The 14,217-nt window shown below is 35.7% G+C and overlaps 1 protein-coding gene across 2 annotated transcripts in view; it reads right to left on the reverse strand.

The window, feature by feature from the left end:
* The window catches only part of LOC113494953, a 38,938-nt gene that overhangs the window by 3,249 nt on the left and 21,472 nt on the right, over positions 1-14,217 (reverse strand). For both annotated transcript variants that reach the window (XM_026873491.1, XM_026873493.1), the window contains 2 exons: positions 1,729-1,816; positions 1,360-1,467 (listed from right to left, as the gene is read on the reverse strand). In XM_026873491.1, the coding sequence (XP_026729292.1) occupies positions 1,360-1,467; positions 1,729-1,816 (196 nt within the window). The remainder of the gene's footprint in view (positions 1-1,359; positions 1,468-1,728; positions 1,817-14,217) is intronic.

Here is a 14,217-nt window from a genome sequence, read left to right on the forward strand (position 1 = left end):
ACTCACACTCACATACTTTTTATAAAATTTATCTATGTACGATAGTCTTGATACCCTTTAATAATTTAACATGAATATTCCGTACTGGTTTTAAATGGATATACATCAACGGCCGGATAGTTGATGTCGGCCTCGTTAACCATGTAAAAGGTACCTCGAGTTAACGCCAATGCAGATATTATAACTTCCGCTTTTACCACTTAAAATATGGACGGTTCATTAAATTTTTCCTTTGCATATGGGTCCATATCAACGCTTGCCTTAATAAATTGCTGGTATAAAACGTTCATTAAAATTCAAAGAGCGTAAAACCACTTTTACTTTGATCTATAGAAGGATGGCTCATACTTTTAGAGATGGTTAGGTACGCTAAAAACAAATAAATTGCAAATAATGTTCACATTTGTATTAATGGCGAACTTGATAGGGTGATTTTGGTCAATATAGGGTGTAAGTATCTACATGGCTAGGAATCACGAAGGATAGGTTTAGAAGACGGAAAATACCAACTGTGGGAACTTACACAGCGGAACAAAAATCAGTTGTATGTTCAAAATAATTTGCTGAATGGACCTGTCGAAAGTTGCTTCCAAGGTTGCGAGGTCGAGGAATGAAAAGGGCGTTGTTTATGAATACCTTGACTTATCGCCGTTGAATATTTTAACATCTAGCTTTCGTAATGAAATCTGGTTTCACTAGAGCGGGCAAATAATTATGTGAGTTGTTATGGGGCATTTACGACTATTTGTAAATTTTTCATAGGGTTTTTATGAGGGGCGTTGTAAAAGAACAAACATGCGGATATAATATCATAGTTCTTTAAATGCCTATATTTAGGGCCTTCCTACGCTTTTATTAGGATAGATCAAGTCAGTTAAGTTTCAAAGTGAACAATTGTTGCCATGAAAGCACTTTACAGGAAAAAACTTAATAGCACAAGGCATTATAAGGAAAAGGTTTTGATTTCCTTTGAAAGGTGTCCTCTTACACTCAGAAGGGATCCATAAAATATGACCATAACTCACTTTCCGTTCTAAGAACCATTTAATGACTCCCGGCCACCGCTGTCTGTAGGCCCCTATCCTACGGACGGCGACTGATGGTTAGGCCTTCGTCCGATCAGGATCAGGCCCGTGCTGAACGGCGCGTTTGCATGTCATGCTTGCCTCATGTCAGCGAACTCTATAGAGCCCATTACGGGTGCCTAGCGTTGGGTTACTGCGACCCGGTACAAGAAAAGGCAAAGGAACAGGGGTGGGATTTTGTCAGTAAAAATCGAACACTCCTTTCCGTTTAGCCCGAAAAAACAAATTAGATAAGCAGTACAGAATTATATAAATTCATTTCATGAATACTTACGATGCTGCCAATCTGCCCTAGGCTCCTCATCGTCACTGTTTGCTAAATAATTTGTGCACACGGGCTGCGTAGGGAATCCAACCCTTGACAGGATCGATACCTCTTCCTCTGAAAACATTATAACGTGTAAGTTAACCGTGCCTTATCAATAAGTGTGAAGAGAGACAACGCTCTACGTCTGTAGGGACCTGTCTAGTTTCACAATTGCAACAGTTACTTCAAGAGATGCTGGTAGGCGAGAACACTTTTGTATCACTTAATGTCCTTTCTTAAGCAGGATATTTACCTTACCATTTTGGGACTTTAACATTGAGGTTTCTTCATATTGTTGCTACTTAAAATTTAGATACATAGATGTGTGCTAATTACCTTCCAAGGACACACACATGGTCCAAATGCCGCCATTCATCGGCACTAGAAAGGTCCCCCCGCCTTTCCGATTACTTGTGTCTTCAATCTGTAAACAAAAAAAAAATGTCTCTCATCTTTAAACCTAACTTAGTGCTAAATAGCTGTTTCCGAATCGCCGACACGAAGTCGGATAAAAGTAGCCTGTTTTAATCCAAGGTGTCAGCTACCTTCATACCAAAATTCATGGAATTCGGTCCACACGTTTGGGCGTTTAGAGATAACAATCATACCCCTACAATTACAATTATAAACACACTCGCATACTTTCGCATTAATAATATTTGTGTGACTCATGTTTTGTCCGTGGGCTCCCGGTCTATGTTAAACACGTGGTATGGATCATACATTCTATACATATTAGAACAGCACATTTGCTTAGGACACGTGATTATAATCAACGATAATTCCTTTAATGATAGTATTAATGTTCACTCGGCCCATTCCATTGGGCATTCACTTCAGCCTTTCAGAACCTTTTTTGTAAATAACTTAACTATATGTAGAGAAACATTTCAAAAAGCCTGAAATGTTTTTGTTGCTGACTCTACATAATATCACAATAAACATTGCGAATTATTTGTCCAGATAAAAGGGTCCGCTGTGTTAATTTGAAGGCCTATCAAACCAAAAGTAGTGTGCATAAGGAGTGTCAATAATAATAAGTATTAAATGACATTGAACGAGTTTCAAATTTTTGAATGTTTTGATATCTTTAAGAGCTTCAAACCAATTGAAAGAAAAAATCAATTTCAATATTGAATAACTTTGCGGTCTTGCGCCGCATCGAACGTCGCGTGCAAACTTTGGGTGCAGTTCCCAAGGCAATGTTCACCCGAGTATAGCATTTATAGCGCACTGTTTTATTCGCAAAGCCTTGACCCAGGCCACGCATCAATAGCAGGAAGTTAACGGAATCCTCACAACTGTATTTTAAGTTACGGAGATTCTTGTTGTTCTACAACAACAAGTAGTTGTAGTTGATGTTCTCCGAGGAAATGACATTTTGGAACAGCTGACTGAGACGACTTGAAATTGGTATTTACACAGTAAAAATCTGACACTCCCTTCCATTCAACCGGGGGAAGGAATTTAATGATTTCGATTTCCCTTACAAAAAAGGTGTGTATAAACTTGTCGGTAAAATTGACCTTCGATCCGTATGCCATAGTTTGCTTCATTTAAAACCATTCTAAGCATAGCTATCACTGTTACGAAGAAATAAATCCGTTTTTTGTCGGTTTTAAACGATTTATCGGGCAAAGTGGGTCACATAGCAATATTACTAGGAGTGACGGGCTGTAGTATTTTATTATTTTGCAACTAAATCTTGGATATTTTTCCTTTAAAATCCCCAGACTAAGGAATTTAACCCTTACGTTGCGGTGCAACTACGAACATTTAAGTCACATTGCGCAAAGACTCAGAACAAACGTTTGTGGAGCAGACACGCGCTTGTTGCGCTGAGTCTGGCTTGGCGACTTCTTCTTCCTCTCTTAAGGGATCTTAATTTTAAATTAGTTTTTTTAATCATTACCTAAAATCCGAAATTGTGTTCTAAGAATGACTTAAGAACAAGGATGAGTTTCTTACCTATTAGTTATATTCAAGGTACGAAAAATAATCCTTTATTATATTGAAAGTTGAAACTAATAATCAACGTTGGTATAGTCGTACGGCACTCACTAACTCCGTTTGATTGATGGTCTACTAGAAAGGGGCGGAACAAGGTGAAAATAATCAGGGCGGAAACGTGACTCGATAAAACTGGTCAAGTTAGTGACAAAAGCGGGGTTTCAATATTAAAGTCATTTCAAGTATTTAAGTATGATTCGGTATTAGTATATCAGTTATCTATCCCCACTAATATTATAAACTAGCTGTTGCCCGCGACGTTGTCCCCGTGGGTAGGAGATATAAGTTATGATTTATACCTGCCCTGCTTTTTTTCACATTTTCCATTGTATCTTCGCTCCTATTAGTCGCAGCGTGATGGTTTATAAAAAGGTCAATAAATATTTTTTCAGTTTGGACCAGTAGTTCCTGAGATTAGCGCGTTCAAACAAACAAACTCGTCAGCTTTATATATTAGTATATATAGATGTGAATGTATGTTTGTTACGCTTTCAATCGAAAAGTACTTAACCAATCGTCATGAAACTTTGTTCACATGTTTTTCGAGAGATTAGAAGTAACCTAAGGTTAACTATGTGGAGTCGCGGGCTACCGGTAGTAGTATATAATATCTGGTGTATTGTATCCCACCAAAAACAAGTGTAAAAAATGAGAGATAAATTCAATGCAACAATTGCTCAATTAATTAGCATTGCCAAACAACGTGGCAATGCAGCCAGCCTTCTGGGCAAGTTTCCCGACTTTGTATTTTAATTACTTTTAGTTTATTGTATAAATATTTTTAAGCAGATTTAAAAATAATGGAGACCTGAATGGCCAAGTTCTATTCAATATCGAAATATGTATTTATAGAACAAAATATCATCATGAACAAGCATTAAACTCTTCTTTGCTTTTTATTGGATGCCTATAACAAAGGCTGTTATTTATAAATGCGAGATCTTAACGTAGATTAATTTTATCAGTTTTTATTACATCGGTCATTTTATAAAGTTATTCATTATTTCAATTCCGAACTATTTTTAAATATCAGGTGGTCTCTTTCAGTGTATGAAGGATTGCAACGCATTGCCATACACCGACACAAAAACGCGGATGACGTAGCACGGCGGTTCAGGTTTAGTCAGTAAAAGTCTGACACTACCCATTTCCTCCCCCGAGGGAGTGGGTGTCCATGAGGATTCCCCCGCCTAAACAAAAAAAAAAAAAAAGGTGGTCTCTTTCAGAATACGTTTACTAAGCATCACTATTTAATAAAAATACAGCGGTGCTAAAAGCGCGTCGAAACTCCGACCTAACTGTCCATTTAGCCATCGCATCTAGTATTAGTTAGAGCTTTTCACTCCATGTTATATAAGACTGTTACTTCGAGTCTGAACTTAGGTTTGAAATTTAATTAAAACTTAAACACAATGCCAGGCCCTAAATAGCAATACTTAACGACAAAAGACAAACGCTCAAATATATAGAAATGACATTTTGTTTCAATTAATCACGTGATTTTGGTCGGTCATCTCCGTACATTTAAGCGGCCTGGTGGTCTAACGGTTAGAGGCCCTGACTGATATACCATCGCGGGTTCGTTTCCAACCTAGCACAAATATCTGTGTGATGAATAAGATCATCTGTTCTATGGTCTAGGTGCATTTTTTTTATAATACATATGTACATTATGTATTTAGTTAAGAAATCGTTTGCCAGTTGACAAGTACTCGCAATCGCTTTACTTAGTTTGAGATTAGATGGCGTTGTGAGAAACTCGTGGAATATTATTATTATTCAATATTTATTCAATTTTTCTGTCCACGCTGACGATTGTCGTAATATCAGTTGGCTAAAGTCGCAGTCTCGTGTAATGAGACGTGCGAACAACTCCCAATCGAATTATAATAACAGGAGCGAAAGTAAACCCAATTACTAAATTGCTTGTTAATTTGTTAATTAAATTAGTTTCATTATCAAGTTGTGTCTGGCTGTACTGTGTGGTTAATTCGACGCTTGTTAGCTTGTAATACTGGACTAATCCAATGAATGTAGGTGTAGGTGTACATTCATTTATAAACTGCACTTTGCTTATGAACTAGAAAGTTCGGATGCCTTGTGCTTGTCAATTACTAGGCACTTAAGTTAATTGAATATACTCGTAGGAGGTACTCTTAGTGCTTGTGTCCATTTGTTACTAGGTAGATTAAAGTGCGAAGAGTCGGATTTATTTATCATGGTTCATGAGACACCGCCAGGTGACATACATGTACAGGCACGTACAGACAGCCGAACCTCAGTTTTCCGTTTTTACCCTTCAGGTACGGAAGCCTAAAAGTTATACGTGCCTGCTTCATTATTTTTTAGTATGATTAATAGTATCGATATAATTGTTGGACTGCCGACGAAAGGTTTGGTCAAAGGGTTCGAATAATGGCATACATCAGTGTCTTGCCGAAGTCATGAGCGTATTACAGAACCCTAAGAAATTTTTCAAGGAAGTGTAAGCCACGGTTGTGCAAGTCACATCACAGAACATCAGGGCCCCAATTCTGCTATTTACAGTGGCCGATGAATGAATGGAAATTTTATTGAAATACTATTATTCGTATTCTCCTAATTTTAAATTCAGTAAAATAATTTTAAACTCACGGCCAAAATAATGAATTTTCAATTATTGTGATGGCAAAATTCTTAAGAGAAAACAAATAGTGTCAAATTTAATCCAGTTTCCTTAATTAATCGGCGAATGTACATAGCGGAAAAGGGGCGTAGACTTATCAAGAATAGACGATAAGAAGTCGGTAGTTAGGTATTGTTTAAACTGAGTGCTGTAATTGGTTTATACTATTTTATTCAAACAATAAAAAATACAGCAAATTTATTGTATCAATTAAAATTCAAAATTCCAGCACCAAAAAAGGAATGTATGATACTAATACGAGAAAAATGTCATTGATAAGCAATACACTCGAGCAAGCAGGTTTTAATTAAGTTTGTGTATACGTGATTTTATCTCGAATGTCGTTGTAATAAAGTTCAATTTATAAAGACGGGTCTAATTAACCCTTTGTCATGTTGTTACCGGATTAAAACTTCAGTAAAGCTTTAGATTGAAACCTTATTGCTGCTGTACGAGTAACATCCGATCATTAAAACAAACGAGTGTTCGTGTTCCTAATTTGAAAAGCCCAATTAAATAATGTCGGGTCAAATGAAATTGAAACAAAGATTTTTTTCATAAATTACCTAATGGGTACTAAAAAAGCTTTTGAATAAATTATTTTTATTCAAATAAATAGGTACTCATTATCACGTCTCACGCAGTTTCACGATGTCATTAGCCTGATATGTTCAAGTTGTTTACATTTTATACTAAAATGGTGAAGCAAGAAATCCAGGGGCTGGGTCAAGCCCAACACCTGGACCTCAAATCTGCTATTTATAATGGTCGATAAATTAATGAAAATGCTCAAACCTTCCCTATTAGGAAAGAGGCCCTTGCCCAGCAGTGGCTATATAGGCTGGTATTAGATATTATATACCTAGTTCGATTAATGAATTATGTATGTAGTTAGATTGAGCAATCGTTTTGACTTCTTGAATAAACTATCCGTAAGACTTGTCAAAGGAGTCGACCAGCTTAGGAAAAGGCAGGAGAATGAAATAGTTTTACGCAAATAATGAAATAGGCAAAGCTCATTCAATGTTATGCGTGGATAAGTTGTGCTTCATTGATCATTTTAATAAAATAAATTGGGTTGTATTTGAATTTTGTTAAGTGATTACAAATATCTATAGCGTAGATCTCTATATTGCACGCGCTACTTAATTAAAAAATTATGAAATCATTATTTTTATTTTGAGTAGGCATTAAATTTTTATACTTTAGAATTAATCTTAGACATATTGTCAGTAAGTTCTTTATGGCAGATAAGAGTACGTTGCTTCACTCCATTTAAATCCTCGGCAGTTATTTTACTACCTATGAAAGCCATTTAAAAATTATTTGCCATATTATCTTTATTGTATTAATCGTACATCTGCCCGATTGCATGAAAATTTTATAGTTAATAAGATTCAAATAACCGTAACCGTCTCTAATTATACGAAATTAATTAAATCATTGGCGAAATTGTTCGTACGTTGATTATGATCATGCATTATATATGAGTTCGGTCAAGGCGAGGTAATTGTTAGGGGTTGCATAAACCGTGACCTGTCGCCTGTGTTACACATCTTCAGGGCCATAGGGGCCTACTGTGAACTCCTAAAGATATATTATTGCTGTTGCAGGAGCGAGATAAAGTGCTACTCGGCGTAGATCGGCGTCTCTCTTCCACACATGCGGTAATATTACGTTACACGGTGATGGTACCTTCAGGTATAAGACGTTAATGGCGATACCGTGATGATAACAGCCTGTGATTTATTTTGCTTGTGAAATGAGCTTTTTTATCGTCGTGTAACACGTTATAAGCCATAAATGGAGATATATTATAATAAATCAACAGTTTGTTTTATCATAATAACTGCGTTTCAGGTTGATAAAGGTATTCGCATTAGTATATTTTGGAGTTATATCAAAAAACAGCGTTTCAGTACCGAAAAATATAAAAATATTTTTTAAAAAATAGTGAAAAAAAACACGTCAGAACGCGGTGCTCATTGTGTTCTACAATGATTTTAAACATGACAAGTATAAGCGAATAAGAAATGAACCCTATACTGCTCTACATAACTATGCGAGACACTGAGGAATTCAATTCGGCTGTCGTTTGTTTGGGTTAAGCTGTAATACAGATTTAAAGGTCACTCAGTTACACGTGCCAAACGTTTCGCGTGTAAGCTTATTTCACGAGGGATAATGGAAAATAAAAAGTTAGGACAGAGAGACTACATTCGAGAGATAAAGTTTCAAAACGAATTATACGGTTGGATATTTAAACTTTATAAAATTTTGTCTCAATATACATGTCACTTTGCTTCAGCTGAATGTTTGCGCTGATTGAATTGCTAAGCTGTTAGTGAAAAAATATATATTTGAAATGGTAGGAATTACACCCATTTGAAAGATACTAGATAGCATATACTTTTAGAAAGCTCTGAAAGATTTGTTATCCAGGATAAAACTAAAACTAATTGATTGTTAACTACGTCATGGAATCATCTCCTGCTCGTATTTCGTTTTATTTCGTAATACAAATTATATCTTGCATAATTCATAAGAGTACCTACTTTTCGGTATCAAATCTTTTAAAATCCTAATAAATAAACAATTCTTTCTATTGCAGTCCGCTTTTGGACATAAGCCTACCCTCATTTTGTATGTTTCACGGACCGTTATCGGTATCAAAATAATATTACGATAGAAGAAAATAAATGTCTTTCATAGTCAAGTCTTCAATGTAAAAATGAAGTTCGACGACTATATGAAATATAGACAAAGATATTCCCATTAAATTGAAGTTAGTGGTATATTAGATTCGATAGACAGATAGAGGTTTTGACAGCTGGGTTATAGTTCCCGATAGACTTATTGAATAAAAGCCGAATTGATAGTGATAGATGGGTCTTATATTTCAAACGGTGTTTTATTAGTGATGACATACTTTTTTTGTAGTTTATTCAATTGCGAACGTTTATCACTTTGTTGTTTCGAGTCACTTGAGCCTGGATGTCGGACAAAAGTAGCCTGTTTGTTAATTGAACATGCAAGCAACCTCCATACCAAATTTTATCGAAATCGGACCAGCCATTTAGGCAGAGTTACAAAATTACAAACACACTCGCATACTTTCGCATGTTGGTAACATATCACTTAAAACTAAAACAGGAATAAGTAGATATGATACAAGTGAATCCAACTCCTTTCCTCTTATAATAATCTTTTATTTATTTCATGAATTTCATATGAAATGGAAGCTCGTTTTTTCTTGAGGTTTACCGGCGGAGATTTTACTCAGTGATGGCTCATGTTTTATTTTTAATTTTATCCCCGGCTTAATCGTTGCAGGATGCCTTTACATCATCGGGGTTCAGAATGTGATTGTTAAGTCTATCAGAGTTTGATGTTTTCGAAATTTCGCTTATGAAGGTAAGCTAAAATAGGAACACGTACAAACAAATATTGTTTCTTTGCAACCGGTTAGAATTTAGCCAACCCCAACATAGCTTGAAAAAGGCTAGCTTGAAAGGGCCGTATGGAGTGGGGGCCCCCTTGGATCAAGTTATTTTCATTCAGTGAAAAAATTATCGAGCTTTTTCTTACATGCCTACTTTGGTGGTAGGCCCCTGGTCATAGATGGCCCCTAGGCACTGGCCTAAAGTGCCTATGGATAATACGGCACTGACTGTAGCACAATAGAATTCTCAAAGAATCAGTCTCCTTCAGATTACGCGTTGGTTTCCAAGACATCGTGGTTACCGTGACAGGGGATTACCGTGGCTTGGTTACATTACGAGCCTAAACAAACCCAATTTGCAGGTTACTATTCCCTTCTAACTGTAATTAGCGATAACTAGTAGCAAGGTTAATGGGAACAACCTTGAACTATAACAAATGGCTGGAATCGATTGGCTGAAGTGCTTGTATAAATAGACATAGTGATAATCTTCTTTCTATGTATTATCTAGTTTTACCAGGAGGGTATTTACCGCTGTCTGTCCGTTTGTTAGCTGGCTGTATTTCAAGAAGGCGATTGCTAGACAGTTAAAATTTACACGGATGTTGTATTTCTGTCGCAATTAGAGACCTATGTCAGTGATATGATATTTGATGGGTTATAGTTTTTGTTTCGGATTTTTTTTCTTCAGTCCGACCCGCACTTGAACTTGTAGTCATTTTTAGTTTGTTGGTTAAATATGTTGAGTATCAAGTACAAAGTAAGCACTTTTTTCCCGAAACACCAGTTTTACCTAGTACTGTTTAAGTGATTATCATGGTCAACGTTGAAAACCTTTCGTACCGTGCTCAAAACTGCTGAACAGGTGAAAGGCGTAAATAAAAGAAAGTAAAGCTGTTAAAATTCGATCAAAATTTATTATGTAAATACTTTCAATTCTTATAAAGAACACTTGAAATAACTAAACTTACTAAATGTATTATTTTGTAAGTTTAGTTAATTTAAATATACTCTTTCGAGTCGAATCTTTTCATTCATATTTTCTAAGTATCACTGCGAAATAACAATTATAAAATAAATTGGAATTGAGTCGTTAACATTACCTAGCACTTGAATAAATAAGATTTTCACTGAAATATTTATTTATAATTCTCTCTCTTCAAAGTCCAAAGCTTTTATGAATATCAATGGATGTCCAAACTTTTGATAAAGATCATTATTATTCGTTTATTGTATTCGATTTTAATCATGCAAAATCAATCAATCAAAAGTAAATTATTCAAACTTGGCTATTAAGTAGCACTTTTTCAATGTCAAATTTTACTATAGAACCCATATTCTTCTTCATTTACATACGATTAGGGACTGTCCTAATGGATGTCGTGGCGGCTTTGCCAACACCACTGAAAAGCATCGTGATGAAACCTGGATTTAAAATATTGGGATCTAAAATCGCTAACCCTCAGTGAGTTAGCGTGCTACTTGGTAGATCATTAAATAAAGTAGTTATTATATTTCTTTTTGTACGTTATTTATACACATATATGTATAGCAATATTAGCAATATATTCCCTAGTTTGGCATAATAAACAAAAAGAGAGTGCGACAATCAGTGCGTATGAAAAAGTAAAATTTGTAAGGGTCGCCACGAATATGCGGCTTTTCAGAACAAAGGGGAAAATGGTGTCAAATTTTTGGGATATAGCTGACGCAATTTTGTACCTGCATATTTTCCATTAACCTTTCTTATGTATAGCCAAGTCATGTTGACGTAAACAAAAAACGATTGCATGTTTCGAAGTTGACCTGTCGTCTCCATACATTTGAGCGTTATCTATTAAAGTTAACGATTGAAGATATGTCTCTTGGCCTGAGGAGCAGATTGAAATTTGAATTTACGTAAAAAAAGCTAACAGACATGCGTATCCGTTTTGTAAGAATATGCGCAGAATCTGTGCACATTTGTACTACATTTTGTACTTACAAAATAATACAGGTATGAAAGGATTTTTACATTATAAGCAAAGCAGATTCGGATAGTTATAGTCCAGAATAGCCAAAGCAAAAACAAAATTAGAACGCTGGCACTTTTTTTAGAGAGGAGGTTTTATAGACACCTTTCTCCTTTTAAAGTAAGTGTGTTCAGTTATAAAAGCTTTACATTTACTTTATGAGGACTATGGGTTCTTAAAAGGTCTTTGACAGCAAGGATAGCACTAGTCGAGGTCACTATTTTTGTACTTTTGTCTCAACTGTAGACCAAAAAGAAAAAAGGCCAAAGTCCGATCAGAGTTAGGCGTTACTGAAACTCATTACGAACCGAATCACGTTGCTATGCGGAAAGCGATAATACGCCAAGTAGATAGAAAAGTAAAGTTATGTCCTGCACTTTTTTCCAAGAGTTCAAACTGGATCGAACAATTAGGTAAGCTTTGGCCCATTTGCTTTACCATCGTGAAAACAGACTATCCTCTTATGTCGAATTAAGAAGATTATATTGTCTATAATAATAACACGAAGCAAGCAACACGAAAACCAGACTGGCTGTCAGACTTTCTAGTTACTTTGTAAATTACAGCCAGGACCTACACTTTAAGGTGCCTTCCGAAACATATACAGTTATGTGTATTTGTATTTGGCATATGATATTAAATAGTATACATTGTGTCCCAAAACTCAACGATAATCTGAGACCGGATGAAAGGCCAAGTGATAACAGATCAGGGAAAAAAATCTATATCACTCAGTTCAGGGGTAAGACATTTTTTTTTAATCGCATTAATTTATAGTTGCGATTAATAGCATGTTTAATGAAGATCCCGAAATAAAAAAAATCACAGCGAAATTGTTACATTGGTGATCACAGGACTTAAAAATGCGACGAGGGATGTCGAATTTAAACTTTTTAAATGTCTCTTATGGCTGAACTGCGTAATATGGATTTTTTTTCCCCTGATCTGTTATCACTTGGCCTTTCATCCGGTCTCAGATTATCGTTGAGTTTTGGGACAACCTGTATTTAAAAACAATTGAACTACCAGAATTTTGACCAGTCGGACATCTTGGCTATAGTACGGGGCAAGCAGAACGCATTCGTAGACTATTGCAAAATTCACTTAAACTAACTTTCACATATTCTGAGCAAAATTTGGGTGGAATGAAACGTCTAGTACTCAGGAATTATTTTGTTTAATCCCATTGTCATTGCACTCACGCCGAAGACGCTATAGTCTTTAGTTTCTTCCCATTTACTGAGCAAATAGCAGGTAGTTAACTGGGATGTTCCAACTAGAATAACTAGTTCTAGGAAATAAAACACGAAGCTAGTTAAAGTTAGAGTGTTATTAGGATCCCTTTGGTCTAGTTGCGTGGGCGAGGGCACAGCGAACGTACAATGAACCTCTGTGACGTAATAACGTGACCGGAATATATCCCTCGATATATTGTGAATTGCAATAACTTGGGTAGACTATATACACATTCTTGTTAGTTTTGTATCCGAAGAATAAGATCGTGAACTCTCAACCGAGACCAGAAATTTATTATAGATACTTTTGGCTAACGCAATATTGGGAAATTAATTGTTTTGACCGTGAGTGTTCCGCCCCGTATTGAATTTGTTTATTAGCACCAAAACCAATTTCCATTCAATCATCGGCCATTGTAAATAGCGGATTTGGGGCCCAGACCTCCTTACTACTAGTCTTACTTGGTCTGGTTACTAAAATAACTAACTTGAATTTTTTTATTTTATATTACAATAGTTGTTGCCCGCGACTCCGTCTGCGTGGTCTTCAGCTTACAGCGTGCAGTTTGTTGTAAATAGTGTTTGAAATAGTGCAGTTTACTATTTCAAACATGGGGATAAAAGGTAGCCTATGTTCTTTTCCTCGTCAATGGCTATATGAATGCCAAACTTCATCCAAATCCTTTCAGCCGTCTTTGCGTGATTGAGTAACAAACATCCACATTTTCACATTTATAATATTTGTAAGGATTACATTACAATATCTTCACCTAAAATGTATTTATTGCTGCTATAAACAAGTTCGCATAGTTAATTTGAAAATATATTTTAGCCTTAATGGTCTATTTAAGCTAGAATCGCGTGTTCTATAAAAATACGTCAAGGTGACTTAGAAAGTTTTATGCCGCTAATAGCAAGGGTTGCAAATATGCTTTTATCGTTAAATATAAGTGTTGCAATCTCGGCATTACGTTGGGTTTATTTCATTTTCAGGTTTCCGTACCCAAAGACTTGAAGCTGAGGTGCTTTTGTTGCTAATATAAGAACAAATGGTATGATGAACATGTAAGTTAAGCAACGGTTATGTAATAGAACGGTGAATCTCATACGTCACAATTTTTGTTGCTCTTGAGTAGCGAGTGGCATTTGACTCGCATTTGACAGATTTTTTCCGTTTTTAACAATTATCTTTTGTGATTTTTTTTAATTTAATTTAATTTCTTTAATGAAAAACCGATTTTTAGACGTTGATTCTGCAAGAAGAAATAATTAATAGATTTAAAGTATCTAAAATCCCACGTTTTTAAATGTCACCTCATTCAAATTTTACCAAAATAGGTCCAGCCGTCTTTACAGTTGGAAACACAGCTGCCCTGTAAATTTCAGTCTGCTAGCTTATCGGGAAGCCAACCTGAACGACAAACACACAAACAAACAAGAAAGTGAGTTTATAAAAACGTG

This window comes from Trichoplusia ni, chromosome 6 (assembly GCF_003590095.1).
Source record: "Trichoplusia ni isolate ovarian cell line Hi5 chromosome 6, tn1, whole genome shotgun sequence".
In the NCBI taxonomy this organism is placed as follows: Eukaryota; Metazoa; Arthropoda; class Insecta; order Lepidoptera; family Noctuidae; genus Trichoplusia; species Trichoplusia ni.